At 40.7% G+C, this 20,596-nt stretch overlaps 1 protein-coding gene across 2 annotated transcripts in view; it reads right to left on the bottom strand.

Moving 5' to 3' along the window:
- Positions 1-20,596, bottom strand: part of Eif4enif1 (eukaryotic translation initiation factor 4E nuclear import factor 1) — a 47,202-nt gene that overhangs the window by 25,511 nt on the left and 1,095 nt on the right. For both annotated transcript variants that reach the window (XM_052198441.1, XM_052198442.1), the window contains exons 3-5: positions 7,374-7,447; positions 4,609-4,736; positions 81-367 (exon numbers count right to left, since the gene is read on the bottom strand). In XM_052198441.1, coding sequence (XP_052054401.1) covers positions 81-367; positions 4,609-4,736; positions 7,374-7,447 — 489 coding nt within the window. The remainder of the gene's footprint in view (positions 1-80; positions 368-4,608; positions 4,737-7,373; positions 7,448-20,596) is intronic.

Raw genomic sequence — 20,596 nt, 5'->3', positions numbered from 1 at the left:
CTACGGTGTACTTACATATAATAAATAAATTAAAAAAAAAAATCCAAGCACTTGAGAACCAAGGGGGTTAGAGGACAAACCCTGAAACGCTTGTCCTTGTAGTCCCTCTCTCTGTCTCGGTCTCTCAAGTCTCTCAGGTCCTTATCACTGAGACGGTGATCCTTCTCAAAGGCCCGGGCAGAAATTATCCTTCCACTGCCAATCCTTCGTCCACCAAGCAGGCGAAGCCCATCACTGTCTTTCTCCAATGGACTACCAGAGCGTCGGGAGCTAACAGCAGCTGTCACATGGCAGCCACCTCCAAAGCTTCGCCTCTGTGGGCTGAGAACAACATCCAAGTCATCTTCTTTCACTCGCTCTCGTGGATCTAAAAAGATGCCAGAAAGAGAAAGGTAAGCAAACCAACATGTCCTCGGCTGGCAATTGGGCTTATCAACAGATTCAAGGTAAAAACCCTTACAATAGTGCATGCATGCATATGCTGTGGCCCCTTTGTGGGGGATGTCTGTGGGGACAGGCTCTTTCCTTCCTCCATGTTGTCAGTCTTTAAACTCAGGTTGTCAGGCTTGGCAACAAGTGCCTTTGTCAATGAGATGGCTCATTATAATTCTTTTTTACATTAAAATTTAAAATATTTTTTCTTCAGAGAAACAAATGTACTTCATAATAAATGATTTTCTATGGTTAATCTACTTTTGCATAACTAAAATTTTATGCATACAATTTTAGCTAATCTTTTGTCTATTAATAAGACATGTATTTGAAAAAAAATGATTAGAAAGCAATAGTGAACGATATTCACACAACAAATGAACTTTATAGTGAATGTGTATGCCTGTAATCTCAATACTCAGGATGCTGAAGCAGGAGTATTACCATGAGTTCAAACCCAGCCTGTTTCAAAACAACAGATTAACTTTTAACTTGGTTCAATATTCAGTATTGAATTTTAATGCATCTAAACGTGTAACCTAAACTGTAAGAGAACACCAGTGCTGATGGTTAGGCCCGGTGTGTCTGAGGCCCAGCAGCTAGAGAGTTATCCACTGAGAAAGCCTGGTGAGCAAGGTTTGCTTCAGGTTTAAACCATTCTTTCAAGAAACTATTTAGAAATTTAAGATTGGGAAAAAAACATTTATAGGCACATTTCTCAGAAAAACACAAAACTACAGCACATAAAAACCTCAGTAACAGGGGGGCTGGAAAGATGGCTCATTGATTAAGAGCACTGGCTGCTTTTCCAAAGAACCCAGATTCAATTTCCAGCACCACGTAGCAGCTCACAACCATCTCTAACTGTAGTCCACGGGATTCAATGCCCTCTTCTATTATGCAGATGTACACATAGACAAAACACAATGTACATGAAATCCTTAAATCTTTCTTTCCGAGATAGGGTTTCTCTGTGTAGTCCTGGTTGTCCTAAAATTCCCTCTGCAGACCAGGATGGCTTTAAACTCTGAGACCTATCTGCCTCTGTCTCCCAAGAGTTGGGATTATAGGTGTGTACCAACACTGCTTGGCTCCTTAAATAAACTAAAAAATAAAATAAATAAAAAATGGACTAGTAAGCTAGACATAGTATAGAATGCCCGCCTATAAAGCCAGTACTTGGTAGTCTAAGGTAGGGACTGCTGAGTATGAGGTCGATCTGGGCACACCTGTTTCAAAAAACTAGAACAACAAAAAAGGATAAATGATTGAACAGACACTTCAGCAAAGATATGTGGATGGCACAATATACTGTAACAGCACTATGTACCAGTAGAGAGCTATATTTAAGAAGACTAACAATTTCAAGTGCTACCAAGATGTGGAGCAAGCAGAAAATACTGCTAACAGGATTATAAAATGTCCAGCTACCTTAAAAATAAGAAGCCTGAAGATTGCTAGGAACTGAACTTTGAAAGAGCAGTTATTGCATCTCTCCAGTTTCGGGGTAGTTTCTTAAGACATTGTATATACATACTAGCCATAACATTTCTAAGTATTCACCCACAAGATAAATACTCCTATATCCATGCTCATACTTACACCTAAATATTCACAGAAACTTTGGTTAGAAACAAATCAAATTATTATTCACAGATAAATGGATATAATGAATTTATACAATGAAATATTATTAAGCAATAAAAAGAAATGAACTACACATTCAACAACATGGATAAAGCCAGCTATAGTTCATGAGAGACTGACCCTGAGGGATAAACAGCCTGGTCTACAGAATAACCTTGTTTCCAGAAAGAAGCTTCACTGAAGAAAATGTATGGTGACAATTCTAGTTACATACAATTTTAAGAGTGCAAACTCATCTAGAAGAGCAGCTCATTTCTTGGAGGTAATAAGAAGGGGTAAAAAGGAGGCACTCAAACACTAGAGAACTGATAGGAGAGAACAGAATGCTTATTATTTTGATTGTAATAATGGGTTCATACAAATATACATGTCAGAACATCAAAGGCATGTTGTATGTATGGGTTCCATATGTAAATTCAATTTCAATAAAAGTAAAAAAAGCATGTCACAAGAAGATCCAAAGAGTCAACTAATCTGGGACCACGGGGCTCACAGAGCCTGGGCGACCCACAGGGAGCATGCAGGAGCTGGACCTGGACCCCCTACACATTTGTAGCAAATGTGCAGCTTGGTCTTTATGTGGGTCCCCTAAGAAGTGGACCAGAGGCTGCCTAGAGCTTTATTCCCTGTCATAGGATCCCCTTCCCCCTACCTGGACTCCCTGGTTGGGTCTCAGTGGGAGAGGATGTGCCTAGTCCTGCAGGGACTAGATATCCTAGATATCCCTAGGATGGGATGGTACCCAAGGGAAGCTCCACTTCTATGGGAAGGGGAGGAGCAATGGAAGATGTATTTTTATATATTAATAAATATGCATATTAATATATATATATATTAAAAAAGAAAGAAAGAAAAAGAAATAGAAAAGCATGTCACAAACAAAAAAACTAACCTAAAGCAGAGCCCAAGTAAGAAAAACACGTTTTAGGCTCTTTTTTTAAATCAGAAACAGCTTTTGGCTTATTTTAATTATTTTTCAGTGCCTCACCATTTAAAGTTACAAAGATCTTCCTGCTTTCTACCTTCTTAGTGCTGGGATTAAAGACTTGAATGACTAGCTGTCAACAAATAGCTCTTTCTAGAAGGTGAAGCAGGGTCTCATATAGACCAGCCTCTAGCTCACTATGTATGACTGAGGATGAGTTCAAACTTCTGGTGCTCCTTCTACCTCCTGGGTGCTCAGATTAGAGGCTTGAACTACCATGCTCAATTTATTCAGTGCTAGAAATTAAACCTAGGGCTTCATGTATGCACAGCAGGTGTGCTAGTTTGAATATGCTAGGCCCAGCGAGTGGCACTACTTGGAGGAGTGGCCTTGGAGAAACTGTGTCACTTGTGTGTGTGGCTTTAAGAACCAGTATTCTCCTAATGGACTTCAGATTAAGATGTAGAACTCTCAGTTCTTCCTGCACCATGCCTGCCTGGATGCTGTAATGCCCCTGCCTTGATGATAATGGACTGAACCTCTGAGCCTATAAGCCAGCCCCAATTAAATGCTGTCCTTACAAGAGTTGCCGTGGTCATGGTGTCTGGTCACAGCAGTAAAACCCTAACTAAGACAGGAGACAAACACACTACCATCTGTGCTATATCCCCAGCTGTCTTAGTTTCCTTCCCTGGTGTTGTGATAAAAAGTATTGAACAACTTAAGGGAGCAGGGGCTTATTCTGACTCACAGTTCAAGGATACAGTCCATAAAAGCAAAAAAAAAAAAAAAAAAAAACAAAAAAAAACAAGGCAGCAACAGCTTCTCCCCCGCCTCCCCCGAGACAGGGTTTCTTTGTGTAGCCCTGACTGTCCTGGAACTCACTCTGTAGACCAGGCTGGCCTCGAACTCAGAAATCCGCCAGCCTCTGCCTCCCAAGTGCTGGGATTAAAGGTGCACCGCCTGGCTCAGCAGCAATAGTTTCAAACAGCTGGTCACATTTAATACATAATCAGGAAGCAGACCCAGGTGTGTGTGTGTTCGCTTTCTCCATTTTATATTAATTCCCAGAGAATAGTCCCACCCACAGTTAAGACAAGGTTTCTCATATTAATCAGTTAACCTAAGGACCACAATCCCTCACAGGCAGACACCAAGGCTAAATAATTCCTGCACATGTCCTGGATGCTTATCTTCTAGGTGACTTCACATGTATTAAGCTGTCAATACTTTCAGATCAGCAAAGACAATGGTACTTTATAATTCAAAAGCATTGGGCTAGAGAGATGGCTCAGTGGTTAAGAGCACTTCCTATCCTGACTTCAAATTCCAGCAACCACATGGTGACTCACAACAATCTGAAACAAGATCTGATGACCTTTTCAAAAAGAAAAAAAGTATAATTCAAAAGCACACAGCCACTGTTATAGAAAGACTATTACTATGATTTTACTCAGCTCATTATGAAAAAGACAGCTGGTAAATGAGTTTTCTGATGATATTTCTCTTTGATATGTAAAACTCTTAAGGTCTAAGAAAGAAATCAGAAACCAGGAGCACGTTCTCCAAATCACACTACCATTAATAAATGACTGTGCACTTACCTGCTATTTTGCGCACTAGGGAAGGTCGATCTGATTCTGGCTCTTTCTTCAGACTTTCCACTGGCGAGCTCCGCCCCGAGGCTGGGTAGAGAGAGGCATGCCACTTCTCAGGGTCCCAGACACCATCACTACAGGTCAGAGAATAGCATTAGTTAGAGTTTGAAGATTAATTCTAATAGGCCCTCATTTCTAAATTTCATTAGGTTACATGATAACTATGGCTACTTCAAAATAATTACACTATTCAAGATGAAAGCAGAAACATTTATTATTTGAGTTTATTTCGAATTAACATAACACCAATAGGTACTTGAAAAACAAGAGTCTATATACAAATGAAACTGTCAGTCCAGAAACCCTGGGCTCTGTATGAACATGTAACTGTTCCACAGAAAGATCTTTCCCAAGTTCTGCAGAGGAGTCTTTAACTTTTTGACCTAAGTACCTCCTAAACAGTATGGTGTATATTTTTCTAGAATTTTTTTGTTGGCTTGAGTTTATTGTTATTTTGAGACAGTCTCTCTCACTACATAGCCCTGGTGGGACTAGAACTTACTATGTAGACCAGATTTACACCAATCCTCTTGTCCCTAACTCCTGAGTGCTGGGGTTAAAGGCATGCAGCACCAGACTGGGATAGAATTTCCATGTGTAATCTCGGGATTTTCCTAAAGCAGCTCTTACATTTTTTTTCCTTTACTGGGGATTAGACTCACTGGCACTCTACCTGCCTCTAGCTTAGCCATGAACACTGCTTGGAAAGCGTTCAGTTGAAAGTCAACAGTTCTGAAGCCCTCACAACAGGGAGTTACTCTCCACCTTCTAGGGTGTCTGTGAGGGATCCAACAAGCGCTCACTCTGCTTCACTGTCACTAGGCACAATATCTAATTTAGCATAAAAGCTAGTATGTCTGCTCATGATAACTCTATTTTATACAAAGAAAAAAGTTATAATAATAAAAATTTAAGTATACAAAGGCTTTACGATTTTAATGAAAAAACAAACAAGCCTATCTAAGACCCATGAAAATTCCTAGCCAATCAAAATAGCCATTATTTGGGTATCATCACCATCAGGAGAATGTGGTGATTTGTCTAGATTCAACAGACCTTCTCAACAGCCTGTATATAGGTTTTAAAAGTCTGTCCAGAGAGAAGATGTGGCTTAATGATAAAAACATTCACCAAACATGGGTAAGGCCTTGGGTTCCACCCCTAGCGCTAGGTGTGTGGGTATGTGGCACAATGAACCAAGAAAATTAAACATTTTATAAGTAAAAATAGTGGCCCACATGATATTTAAGAAATTACTAAAACTGCCAGGCATGGTGCGCCATGCCTTTTTTTCTCAGCACTTGGGAGGCAGAGACAAGTAGATCTCTGTAGTTTGAGGCAAGTATGGCTTATAGAGTGGATTGTAGGACAGCAAGGGCTATGTAAAAAGATCTTGTCTCAAAAACCCAAACCAAACCAAAACACCACAAAAATCCCCAAACAAACAAACAAACACTAAGGTAACCTTAAAAATATAATATAGGGAGCTGGAGAGATAGCTCAGGGGTTAAAAGCACTGACTGCTTTTCCAAAGGTTCAGAGTTCAATTCCCAGCAACTACATGGTGGCTCGTAACCATTTGTAATGGGATCTTCTGGTGTGTCTGAAGATAGCTACAGTGTACTCATATAAATAAACAAATCTTTAAAAAGGAGAAAGAAATACAATATAGTATTATTGTACATTTTCTTTTTTTTTTATTCCATATATTCTTTATTTACATTTCAAGTGGTTTTCCCTTTCCTGGATCCCCTCCCTCCCCTACTATACATTTTCAGATCATTTTTTAAGCCAGCTTCTTTAAACCTTTGCTTTTCCTGGAGGAACCTAAAACACAATAAGGCTTATCTAAATGGCTGTGATAAAGTCCTCATTCAACTTCCCCAAAGCAATGTTAAAGAAGTGAAATCACAGCAAGAACCACTGGGTCTGGGGAAGAAACCTTGGTATGAAGACTCCTGGGTTTAAATCTGCTCTGTGACTGTAACCGAGGCATTCTGTAGTTTAGTTTCAGTACTGGTTAGTTGATGGTCATGCTATTAACGCTTAAAAAACCTTCCTCAGTCATAGTGCTAACTAAACAACAACTTTCCAACAATGAAATTGTTTTCATTTAAATAAATTTTTATCTACTTACTTTTAAACTTATTTTTAAATTTTAACTTATATGTATGTACATATGAGTTCAAGTGTCCACATTGACCAGAGGTGTCAGATACTCCTGAAACTGGAGTTGACAGGTTGTGATCCACCTAGTGTGGGTGCTAAGAAGTCAACCTTGGCCCACAGAAAAAGCAGATGCTTATCTGCTGAGCCATCATTCTAGCCCCGACAATGCAATTCTTGTTTTGTTGTTGTTGTTGTTTTGGTTTTTGTGAGACAGGATTTCTCTGTGTAGCCCTGGCTGTCCTGGAACTCTCTCTGTAGACCAGACTGGCCTCGAACTCAGAAATCCACCTGCCTCTGTCTCCCAAGTGCTGGGATCAAAGGCGTGTGTCAATGCAATTTTTTTTTTTTTTTGGGTTTTTTGGATTTGGTTTTTTCGAGACAGGGTTTCTCTGTATAGACCTGGCTGTCCTGGAACTCACTCTGTAGACGAGGCTGGCCTCGAACTCAGAAATCTGCCTGCCTCTGCCTCCCAGAGTGCTGGGATTACAGCGTGGACCACCACCACCCGGCGACAATGCAATTCTGAACACTAATACTCATACCTGTCATATTTTTCAGAGAGGCATGATGGCCTCTGCTTGGAGTATGGCCGTTCTTTTATATCCAAGAGCTCCTCCTAAAAAGAGAAATCACATGAAAATTCTGAACTACATTTCTCAGGCCACATACTTCCAATTTATTTCCCTTCTGTGTATCTACTTTAAATATTTTATATGAGATTTTTTTGGTAGGGAGGGCAGGGAGCAATTTGAGATAAGTTCTCTAGACTGACCCTGAACTAACGATCAGCTCCTGCTTCTTGAGTGCTGAGATCACAGGTGTGGCTTTCACACAATTCTTACAATTTTGGAGTTAAAATTCCAAAAGGACTAGAATTTGATCAGGGAATTTATAAGACGCTCAAGATTATCTTTATGACTGGAATTAAAGATATGTACCACTATACCCAACTCAACGGTCCTTAATTCACTTATATCCTTAACTATTTTGGTGCCCAAACAGTTCCAGATTTTGTCAGGGGGAGCTTCAAGTGGGCTATCTGTCCAAAGCTTTAGCAAAACACTCACTGCCTTCTGCAGGGTATAGCAGTACACACTTGGAGCCCCAGCACTTAGGAGGCTGAGAGGAGTTTCAGGCCAGCCTAGGTTACATAATGGAATTGAGTCCAAAAGTTATAAATAAATGGGCAACATTGCCTTTCTGGTTTATCTTGTGTCCATCCTGACTCACTCTGGAGTCAGCCATTACTATGAGCAACTCTAGTTCCTTGAAGTGTGGAATGGTACTAGAAGTCAAGGCCTAAGATCTGGGTAGATTCTCATTTGCTTGTAATTTTAAGTCCTTTCATCAGAATCACAAATGTACATCCATCTATATGTGTATCCATAAACTATTAATACACACACCTGGTTATAGAAATGATTAGCCACAAATTCTATTACCTCTTATTAGAACACAATCATACATAAAACAAATTACACTGCCATTCATTAACTTTTTGATGAATACAATGCTCCAAATGCTTTGCAGAACATGGCAGGTCCCACTACTAGGTGACCTCTGCAAGGCACCTTTTCAGTTCTGAAAAACAATGCACAATGATTCTTACTTCTTAAGTCTTAGGCTAAAACTGGAAGGCAGCTCCCAGCCTAAAGCAACCATTGCACACAAGAACACCATGAATTCACAATGTTTTCAGAACAGCAAGTTGCCCTATGACCAGAAGACACTGCAGTCTTAAAATCAGGCTATGTGGTGAGGATGACAGCATAACCTGTCAGCAATCCTAGCACTCAGGAGGTAGAGGCAGGATGAATACAAAAGAGCAGGAACAATTACACAGTGAGATCTGTCTCAAAACCTGAGACTGGAACTAAGCAGGCAGATGACAGCAAACCGCCCATGGTGTCATCATACCTCTGTCATACAGGTATTTGAATGCATTTAGGATCCACTTATAAATTACTGATTTTTTTGTTTGTTTGGTTTTTTTTTTTTTTTTGAGACACTTTTATTTTGTAGCTTTGGCTGTCCTGAAACTCATTATGTAAACCAGGCTGGCCTCCAACTCAAAAAGATCCACCTACCTCTGGCTCTGGAGTACTGGATTAAAAGCATGTCCCACCAGGCACAGTCTGAATTACTGTTGTCTACACCCCCAACCCTCCACCCCCCTCACACGGTTTCTCCGTGTAACCCTTGTGATTCTGGAACTCTGTAGACCATGCTGGCTTTGAACTCACAAAGATCCACCTGCCTCTGCTTCCTGAGGACTGGGACTAAAGGCCTGCACCATTATTGTCCACCCAAGAGAAACTCTGAGATCTAGAGGCAATAGCTTTCTGTTTGTTTTGATAGAGGGCCCAGACCACAGCTCAGGAGCAGAGTACTTGCTGAGAGTTTATACACCTGTGTTAGGTCCCTAGTACAACCCCCTCCCAATCGAACCCCCAAATTTCCAGTAGAAATGGAAAGGAATTTAGAAAATACAAAACTGCAATTTTCTACTACTAGAATGCAAAGACTATTATAATCCTCCTCCCCAAATGCTGAACTAAGAACCCTACTTTACTACTAAACCAAAGACAATATACCTCACACTTAAATGCATATTGTCAAAAAAGAAACCCAAAGCAAAACAAACAAAAAAATCAATAAGGGGGAAATTTTGTTTGTAATGCTTTTTCCCAGGAGATAAAGAATTTAATAATAATTCACAAACATATAAGAGAAAATAGATGTAGTAATACACACTGTAGAGGCTAGAAAGGAGGAGCGTGAGTTTGGAGCCATCTTGGGCTATAAGATCTTGTCTCAACAAACCACCATCACCACCCCCAAAAATACCCAAAAGCACACACGCAAAAAACCAAACACAAAACAAAAGGTGCATCCTCCCACAAACAATTCAAATTAATGGGGTTGGAGAGATGGGTCAGGGGTTAAAAGCATTGGCTGTTCTTCCAGAGGACCCCAGACCCCAGTTCAATATCCTGAACCCACACGGCAGCTCACAATTGTCTGTAACTCAAAATTCCACTAGCTCCAACTCCTTCACACAGATATACATCTAAGCCAAACACCAAATGTACAGTTTTTAAAAAATTAAAAAACAAACAAACAAAAAACAAATTAATATAGGTTACAAAAAGCTTTACAAAAAAAAAAAAAGTAAAATCAAGGGACTAGTGAATGGCTTATCAGATAAAGGCTAATTTCAATCCCTGGCACCTACATGGTAAAAGAGGAACAGACTCTTTGGCTTCCATACATATATATGCAAGCATGTACATTTTTTTTTTTTAAAGAGACAAGGTCCCAAAGAAATGACTATAACTAAATGTAATATATTATCCTCGAAACAATCCTCAAGTGTGATTTTAGTTTTAAGAAACTGTGTTGGGGGCTAAAGAAATAGCTCAGCAGTTAAGAGCACTGACTATTCTTACAGATGTCTGAGTTCAATTCCCAGCAACCTCATGATGGCTCACAACCATCTGTAATGGGCTCTGATGTCCTCTTCTGGTGGGTCTGAAGATAGCGACAGTATACTCATATACATAAAACAAATAAATCTTTACCAAAAAAATGTGTTGGGAACTGGGAGTGGGGGAGATGGGGAGAGTGGAGTAGGAGATGGGGAGAGTGGAGTAGGGGCATGGGGGAAAAGCACTCAGAAGGCAGAGGCAGGTGGAGTTCTATGAGTTCATGGCTAGCCTGGTCTACAGAGGGAATTCCAGAACAGTTAGTACCACACAGAGAAACTTTATCTCAAAAAAAATAGCCAGGCGGTAGTGGCGCACGCCTGTAATCCCAGCACTCTGGGAGGCAGAGGCAGGCGGATTTCTGAGTTTGAGGCCAGCTTGGTCTACAGAGTGAGTTCCAGGACAGCCAGGGCTATACAGAGAAATCCTGTCTCGAAGAAACCAAAACCAAAAAACCAAACAAACAAAACGATACTATTACATGCTCTTTAGTTATAACTAATGTACTACATACTAAATACCAAAAAGTCAACAGAGTAAATGAACTGAAGGGCATATGGGAAACCTCTATGTATGTAAAAATTAGCTAAAATTTTAATCAAGGGGCAGGGGCTGTAGCTCAATTTTTGCTTAGCCAGCATGTGGAAAAACTAGATAGGAAATATAAAAAATGGTATGGCTGCTGTAGAATACATTTGCAATTCCTCAAAAAAGTTAAACAACATCAAATAATTCCACTCCTCAGTAGATACAAAAAAGTAAAAACAGTCTATCCCAAAATGTATACACAGATGCTTACAATGGCAACTCACAATAGTCAAAGAATAAAAACAACCTACGTTGTCTATTAGTGAGTATACAAACCATGATATAGCCACCCAGTGAAATACATTAGCAATCAAAAGAACAAAATTATCATATACAGGATGGAATACAACACAAAATTAGGCAATAGAAAAAAAAGTTCAAAATGAACCTGCAGAACTGCAGAATACTACACTAACTGAAGGAAGTCAAAACCTACTATTCTATATCATGTGTTCTGACAGGAAAATCTATGCTGATACAAAATAGATTAATCGCTTCTAGGAAGGGAGGGGAAAGGACAGTGACTGTAAGCAGCAGAGTTAGTTTGGGGATGAAAGTGATCTGGAGGAAGTGCACAGTAATGATAGTTGTACAACTGTGATTTCATCAGAAACAGCTGAATAGATTTCATACTTTAAAAAATAACTGAATTATAGCAAATTTTAAAGTTTATTTAAAGCAACCTGACAAAATAGCTCAGTTGGTAATGTGTTTTCCTTCTAAGTAGGAAGCCCAGAATCTACTTGCTTAAAAACAAAACAAAAAAACAAAACAAAAAAAAACAAAACAAGGGACTGGACAGATGGCTCAGTGATTAGGAGTACTGGTTGTTCTTCCAGAGGTCCTGAGTTCAATTCCCAGCAATCACATAGTGGCTTTCAACTATCTGTAATGGAATCTGATTGCCTCTTCTGGCATGTATCATATATGCACACAAAACACTCATACATAAAAATATAAAAAGAAGCAAGGAAGGAGGGAAAGGAAGGAAGGAAGGAAAGTAAGAGGGAGCAATGCATAGTTAAGACAAGAGACAGCCAGATTCCTGGAGCTCACTGGCTAGCCTGCCAGTCTGATATAGTCCATTAGGTACAGGACAGACAAATAAGGCAGATAACACCTGAGATCACATACTTACAGACACACATATAATCCTGGGTTATAACCACAAACATCTTAAGAAATGGCTAGTTTTGAGGCCTCAAGGTATGAGATATCCCTGTCCAAATCCTATGAGTATAGTGCTGACTTTCCAAACAACTTTGTGGACCTCAGAGATTAAGAATTAATGCTGAGCCGGGCAGTGGTGGCGCACACCTGTAATCCCAGCACTCTGGGAGGCAGAGGCAGGCGGATTTCTGAGTTCAAGGCCAGCCTGGTCTACAGAGTGAGTTCCAGGACAGCCAGGGCTATACAGAGAAACCCTGTCTCGAACAAAGCAAAAAAAAAAAAAAAAAAAAAAAAAGAATAAATGCTGGGGGCCTAGTGGTACACAACATTAATCCTAACACTAAGGCAGAGGAAAGAGGATCTCTGAGTGTTGAGACCAGCCTATTCTACACAGCTAGTTCCGCACAAGCCAGGGTTATACTATGAGACTGTGTCAGAAAAAAATCAACATACAAACATAAGCAGGCAATGGTGGTACACAGGTTTAATTCCAGCACTTGGGAGACAGAGGGAGTTTCAGGACAGCTGGGGCTATACAGAGAAATCCTGTCTTGAAACAAACAAAACTGAGTATAATGTTCTTGGGCTTGGGGTGTAACAGAACTCTTACATGAGTGAGGCTTTGGGCTTTCATCCTTGATACCATGAAAGAAAAATAAAGGCACTGTTACACGTTTTTGATCCTAACACTCCATCTGTGATTTCAAGCGAGCCTGGTCTACATAAAGAGACTGGCTCACAAAAACAAAAATCCAAAAACAAAAGAAAAAGAAACTAATACTTTAAATTATGTTGCTCAAAATGTGGATATTTAGGTGGGCAGAAGCCTTCTTGCTGGATTGGGAGAGCTGAAATGAACTACATTCAAGAAACGTCCCAAGGTATTTAAGAGACTATTAGCTAAATCAACACAGTTTACTCTTCCTTTCTCTAAGGAAGGGCCTTCCTCTGTATTGTAGGTCTGGCTAGTCTTGAACTCAAGAGATGCACCTGCTTCTGCCTCTTGGATGTTGGGATTAAAACGATACAGCTGGCAATTTCACCAAGCCTTAACATCATTTATTCCAAGAAAAGAACCCCTTTATGGGTATTTTCAAAGCAAATGTTTGATTTTGGCTGCAGATACCTACTGTAACGGGAGATGCTTGTTCCTCCTGAGCATTTCATCAGAATGTGAGAACACTCTTCTGTTGACTTTACAGACTGCAGACCAAACCCCTGAAATCATCCCATACATATGAGAGGATTTAGTCCTTGACTTATCAGTATTTGCACAAGTTTCTAACACTTGACCAGGCAGAAAGAAGCTACTAATTAACTGCTTAAACCACACATACCCAAGGAAGCTGTGTCAGACTCCCTTAAAAATCTTGTCAACCTTCCCAAAACAATCAATCTGGGAGATACTGACACACACTCCAGTAATCAGTGTAAAAGGAGACCATGAGTAAGTCTGGATAGAAATCCAAAGCAACAATGGCTAAGTTCCTGGTCCAAATACTTCTCTAAGAACTCTCTACAGGAAAGCAGCATTAGAATCCTTACATCATTGTAAAGTCACAAATGTGACAATGCAGAAGGGGACAAAAGAGGACTCTCTTTGTAAAAAGAATTAGATTCTTTTTGTTGTTGTTTGAGTCAGGGTCTCTATCATATAGCATTGAGTAATCTGGAACTCATTACATAGACCAGGCTGGCCTCAAACTCATAGAGATCTATTAGCCTGTGACTCTGGAGGACTGGGATTAAAGGCATATGCTGGGCTGGAGAGATGGCGCAGCGGTTAAGAGCAATGACTGCTCTTCTAGAGGTCCTGAGTTCAAATCCCAGCAACCACAAGGTGGCTCACAACCATCTATAATGGGATCCGATGTCCTCTTCTGGGGTGTCTGAAGTCAGCTACAATGTACTTATATACATAACTAAAAAAAAAAAAAAAAAAAAAAAGAAAGAAAAAAAAAAAGAAGAAGAAGAAGAGAGACAGGCAGTGGTGGCACACGCCTGCCTTTAATCCCAGCACTTGGGAGGCAGAGGCAGGCAGATTTCGGAATTTGAGGCCAGCCTGGTCTACAGAGTGAGTTCCAGGACAGTCAGGGCTACACAGAGAAACCCTGTCTTGAAAAACAAAAACAAGCACAAATCAAAACAAAAAGGCACGTGCCACCACATACTGGCACTGAATTTGATTATTAACAGTTCAGTACAAATAGGCTGTCTTGCTTTACTTTTCTTTCAAGACAGGGTTTCCTGATCTGGGTTTTAAAAATCAAGATTTTATTCTGGCAGGGGTGGTGCATGCCTTTAATCCCAGTACTTGGGAGGTAGAGGCAGACGGATTTCTAAGTTCGAGGCCAGCTGGGTCGGCAGAGTGAGTTCCAGGACAGCCAGGGCTACACAGAGAAACCCTGTCTCAAAAAACCAAAAAAAAAAAAAAAATCAATCAATCAATCAATCAATCAATCAAGACTTTAGTGCATTAAGTTCAAAGCCCTCTAGAAGAGTCCTATGCTCTTCCTAAAGAATGCTCTTGTCCTAACAATCGCCATTAGGTGGAGGCCCATCTCTGATCTCCTCTTCCAGTCCCTACCTTCCATCTGGCCATCAATACTGGGCTGGTCCTATCAGGCTTCTTATGGTAATGAGACACGGCTTTAAAAATAGGCAATAATGGGGGCTAGGGAGACAGTTCAGTGGACAGGAGTACTTGCTGTACAAACCCATGGAACTGAGTTTGAATCCTCTGGATCCATCTAAAGATCAGAAAATGGCTATACCCAGAATGGGGATGGAGAATAATGGATCCCATGAGCTTGCTGGCCGGCCAGGCTTGCCAAAATATGAGCTTCTGACTCAGTGAAGAACTGTGTCTCAGGACAATAAAGCAGACAGCACATACACGCATGGGTGTCACTACCTACACACTCACAGAGGTGCAACATACATATCCAACATATACAAAGACAACAATGGGGTAAAAACACCTGTGGCAGGCAATTAGGACAATATCACTGATGAATCTAGCCAACTACTAAATGAGATGCCAGGAATAATTTTGTAGATGGTTAGCACCACACTGAGCCATACCCACTCTAACCTAATGGTGGCTGATCTAACAAGAGATTTTTCTAGTGGAAAATGCACAGGAAACTGAAAATGTTGCTAGAAAAACAACACTACCCCACCTAGTTTTCTTTTGTTCAAATTTCCCCCGCTGTGCACCTGGCCAATGCAACAAAAATAAACCTTGCCTTTTAAATAGTCTATATAACTGTTAAAAAACAATGTAAAACTAGCCGGGCGTGGTGGCACACACCTGTAATCCCAGCACTCTGGGAGGCAGAGGCAGGCAGACTTCTGAGTTTGAGGCCAGCCTGGTCTACAGAGTGAGTTCCAGGACAGCCAGGGCTACACAGAGAAACCCTATCTCAAAAAAAAACCAAAACAAACAATCAAACAAAAAAACAAAAAAAAAAAAAAAAAAAGTAAAACTACAGAACAGTAAGCAGGTTCAAGAAAACCCCAAACATTAACGTTGCTTCGGAGTTAGACTGTTGATGGACAGCAGACATGACAGTAGACATGACAGATGGACAGCTTAGGGTAAGAGAGTATACCTAGTAGGCATTAGGTCATACAGGCTCCATGCCAGACAAAAACAGCAAAAGAAAGCAGTTATTTGCTCTATTTAGAAAGCAGTTGTCTTGATTCTAAAGCTGGTATTAAAATGAGACCCATCTTTGAATAGGCCTGTTTAATACATCATATAGTTCTTAGCAGAAATATGTACCAGACACTGGACCTGCACTTTCCCATTTAATTACCATAGAAGCTCCTAGAAAATCAGCAGTATTATCTTCATTTTAGAGGAAAAGGATTAAGATTAAGAAAAGCTTAAGTGACCAGGAGGCATGCCTTTTATCCCAGCATGGGATGACAAGAGAGTTTGAGGCCAGGCCAGCTCGAGACAGAGACTGGCTAAGTTTAAGATTGAAGGTCACACAGGTTAATGGTAAAGTAGTAATTCAGTCCATGAGTGGCACTCAACAATCCTTAGCCTCTCCTTCCTTCTCTTCTCCAAACCTTGCAAGGACAAGCTAGATCACCCCTTTCTGAAGCTATGCCACTAATTACCAGACTTGTTCCTGTGTAGCTGGACCACTGGGAACCCTCAGCAAACTCCCATATCCTTGAACAGGTTGCCGGTAAGCCTAGCATCCTATTACAGCAACCTTTCTTGAATTAAAGGTCCCTCCTAAAAATTTCTGTGTGCAATGACTGGCGTCTTATCTAGCTAAAGTTCCTACCATGATGGGCAAGTAGGAGAACACCATGGGAATCAAAGAATCTGAGTCCCAACTTTTCAAGGTGAGCTAGAACTAGAAAGGTAAGAAATGCCAGAACTGGGCTGGAGAGATGGCTCAGCAGTTAAGAGAACTGACTGCTCTTCCAGAGGACCTGAGTTCAAATCCCAGCAACCACATGATGGCTCACAACCATCTGTAATGGGATCCAATGCCCTCGTCTGGTGTGTCTGATGACAGTAACAGCGTACTCACATAAAATAAATAAATCTTTAAAAAAAAAAGTCAGAACCCAGTACCTATGGTCTTGCCAGCCAGCTAAGAACTTCCAGTTACCTACATCCTGAACAACTGACATATTAAGAATGGATAATGGCTGGGCAGTGGTGGCGCACGCCTGTAATCCCAGCACTCTGGGAGGCAGAGGCAGGCGGATTTCTGAGTTCGAGGCCAGCCTGGTCTACAGGGTGAGTTCCAGGACAGCCAGGGCTATACAGAGAAACCCTGTGGGGGGTGGGGGAGAATGGATAACGATTTTTTTTGTTTTGTTTTTTTTTTTGAGACAGGGTTTCTCTGTATAGTCTCGGCTGTCCTGGAACTCACTTTGTTGACCAGGCTGGCCTCACCTCTGCTGCCCAAATGCTGGGATTAAAGGCATGCAATATTCTTATTTTTATGCTAAATATATCACTGAATTGTCACCACTTAGAGGTTACTACTCAACTCAGTTTATGGGCAACTCAGTTTATGGGCAGTACATATAAAATGGCCAAAGATGATTTTTGTATAGAAAATGTATCAACCAATTCCCAACTTTTACCTAGAATTTAAATCTTACTGTTTTCTAAGGCTTACTCCCGGTCACCCCTGCGACCCGCCCCCAATCCCTGGCCCCAGAACAGGAAGACAGTGTCTCATTACATAGCCCTGGCTGTCCTGGAACTCACTCTGCAGACCAGGCTGGCCTCAAACTCACTGACACCTGTCCACTCTGCCTCTGAAAGCTCTGATTAAAAGCATGTGCTTCTCTGCTCAGCTGCAACACATAGCTTTTGTTCTTGGGACCACAGCTTAGCAAAACAGACCAGAGATTAAATATTAATGACTTAAGACTCACAGGATGACAGGAGCACATGATCAACCCATTTAACTTATACTATCCTGTCACAGAAGCTTAAGTGCTGGCGTGAAGACATCATGTGACTTTAACTTGAATTCCAAAGATACACTTGGAAGCAAAGCAGAGGCCACTTTGAACCTCAGGGTACAGCTATCTATCTCAGTTATCTGACAATACCATTTGCCATTCTGATGATGATTATGGTCATCTGACCAATATCACAAGAAAAGACAAACCTTCATTCAGGTCCACCCCTCATGCTTTTTGATGCCTGTAGACCTATATTGTAATTCCTGGGCACATTAAAGGAATGAGACTAAAGAAAACCAATGTTTGCCCTAGAAAGCATCCCACAAAACTACTACATTTTATACTACCAAGGGAAACAAAATAAGACTTTTCACATTATCCCTAAACTAAGAGTCAAAGGTAGGGTACCCTCTCACCTAATGTATTGTTCTCATCTTCTAAGTCAACATCTTGTACTTATAAAGACTTCTGCAGAACACACTATTTAAAAAAAAAAAAAATCACTGATAGCTGGGCAGTACTGGGACACATCTTTAATCCCAGGACTCAGGAGGCAGAGGCAGGAGAACCTCTGTGAGTTCCAGGCCAGCCTAGTCTACAGTGAGTTGTAGGACAGCTAGGACTACACAGAAAAACCTTGTCTCAAAAAAACCCACACAAACAACAAACAAAAACCCAACAAACAAACAACACTGATGACAGAAGCTCCCCCTACTACTCCTAGACATCTGGCCCATAAATGTAAACCTGAAGTAGAAGTTACTAAATGTTGTATTTATTTCAGTAATTTGATCTCTGTATCTAAAAGGGAATAGAATGCCTCAAATGTTACTGTAGTTGTTGAACTAATAATACTCATACAGTGCTGACAACACAGAATCATCTCAAGTTTTTTTCAAAGAGAGACAGGCTGCTCTCAATGAAATAACTAGAATGTTGAGAATTCTACCTTAACACTGCCCTAACATCACTATATATACACTATCCTAACATTACTATAGATACATCTGCTTCAATAAGAAGCAATCCTATTTCCATGTAAAAAACCTAAGCTCCTCAATAATTAAGCTTAAATTGTTTTTCTTTTTTTCTTTTGGTTGAGTCCTGGGATTAAAGGCATGTACCACTACTATCAGTTTTGTTTTGTTTTTGAGGCATGGTTTCTCTGTGTAACCCTGGTTGTCTTGGAACTAGCCTTGTAGACCAGGTTGGCCAAAAACTCAGGGATCTGCTTGCCTGCCTCTGCCATCCGAAGGTTGGGATTAAAATCCCGTACTACTGTACCTGGCTTCTTTCTTCTTACTCAAGACAGGGCTGTTGCTAGTATGCCAAGCTGACTGTGAAGTCATGGTAATTCTCCTGTTTCACCTTCTCAGGTGCTAGAATTACGGGTATGCGCTACTATCTCAGATAAAAATCCTTTGGTTAAACCGGGCAGTAGGTAGCACATGCCTTTAAGCCCAGCGCTTGGGAGGCAGAGGCAGGCGGATCTCTGAGTTTGAGGCCAGCCTGGTCTACAGAGTGAGTTCCAGGACAGCCAGGGCTATGTATGGTTTTACTGCCAAAATGGCTAACACTGACTTGTGTGTAGCGAATGGCTCATGCTTAAAAGCCCAGCATTCACAAGGCTAAGGCAGGAAGATTGTGAGCTTGAATACAGTGAGCTACATAGGAAAAAAAAAATGAACAACACTAATCTGTTTTATCATTTTCCTTTTGAGACAAAATATTAGAACATCACTCAGAATTTTAATTCAAAAAGTGCTTGAAGCTGAAGGCACTTGTACTACTGTACAAGTACCAAGTGCTTCACATTTGAAAAGTTTTACTCTTGTTTGTAAGGCACTTAGTAGGTTAGAATACAGGAAGATTAAGAGTTCAAGGCCAGCTTCACATCAGGTTTAAGGCCAGCTTGGGCTACATGAGACTCCTTGAAAAAAGCCAAACAAGAGCTAGGAAATTTGAAATCAAATAACCTTGCAAGTAGTTCAAAGCCATTCCCTTCATCCTATACATTTGGAATTCACCTGCCAACGTTTGAAGCAATGAGTTTAAGTTGTGGAGTCCTTTCCAAGCACGAGAGCATCTATATTTGGAAGGCAAAGCCTGAAGAGTTCAAAAGCTTTCCGACAAATGTTCATCTCAGCAATAAGCAGGCAGGGGCGAATGGCTTTCTGTGCATTTAAAGCCAGCATGGTCTTCATTAGTGAATTCCAGAACAGCCAGGGCTATGTAGAAAGACTCTGACAGCTAACATCCTATCACAACAGAACACACCGTGATAGGAAAGCACTGAATCAAGAACTCATGTTACACTTAAGAATTCCCTCCAAGGCATACTTAGTCATTTATTTAACCATTCATTCTCTCTTTACTTCTGAAAATGGCTACCTGACACCATCTGACACTTTATACCAACCAGGGAAAAGTAAAGGCAGTACACAAACTAGACCTAGCTTTAGTAAGCATCCTAGGAGGCCAGGGACAATAGGCCATGCTGAAGTTCATGATAGTATTCATACCGAGGAATTCTGACATGGGCTCAACTAAAGCTGTCCTGTCATCCGCATTTCAAGACTTTCTCCTTTAGGAACACTTTACTCTAGCCCTAGACATTTTAGAAAGCTAGAAACTAATTTACAGTTCACTGCAACTTGTTAATCTGTTCGGGAACACTCAGCAGCCAATATGACACAGATGCAGTATTTTACTACCTATAAAACCTTGCTGTGGTTTCCAGTCAGAGAAGACAGTAAGACAACCAGTTTAAAAGCAGCTCTACACACCTCTAAATTCACACTCAGAGGCTGAAGCAAGAGGGTATCACATAAAAACATATCTCCAAAAACTAATAGATGAATTAAATCACTATGAGTTTTCAGCAATGAAATGACTGAATGCTTGCTTTTGTGAGCTTATATCCAATTTATAAAAAGGAAAAAAAAAAGATTAAAAAGCCAATTACTCCAGCTAGACTCCTAGAGAAGTGGACTTCTAAGAAAATGTCCATACAAAAGACACTGATTCTGTGAAACATCCCAGAGCTGGAACTCTCACCGGATCCCTGCCAC

This window comes from Apodemus sylvaticus, chromosome 11, assembly GCF_947179515.1.
Source record: "Apodemus sylvaticus chromosome 11, mApoSyl1.1, whole genome shotgun sequence".
NCBI lineage: Eukaryota > Metazoa > Chordata > Mammalia > Rodentia > Muridae > Apodemus > Apodemus sylvaticus.
Note: the sequence above shows the minus strand (reverse complement) of the source record. Positions and strands in the feature narration are given on the sequence as shown.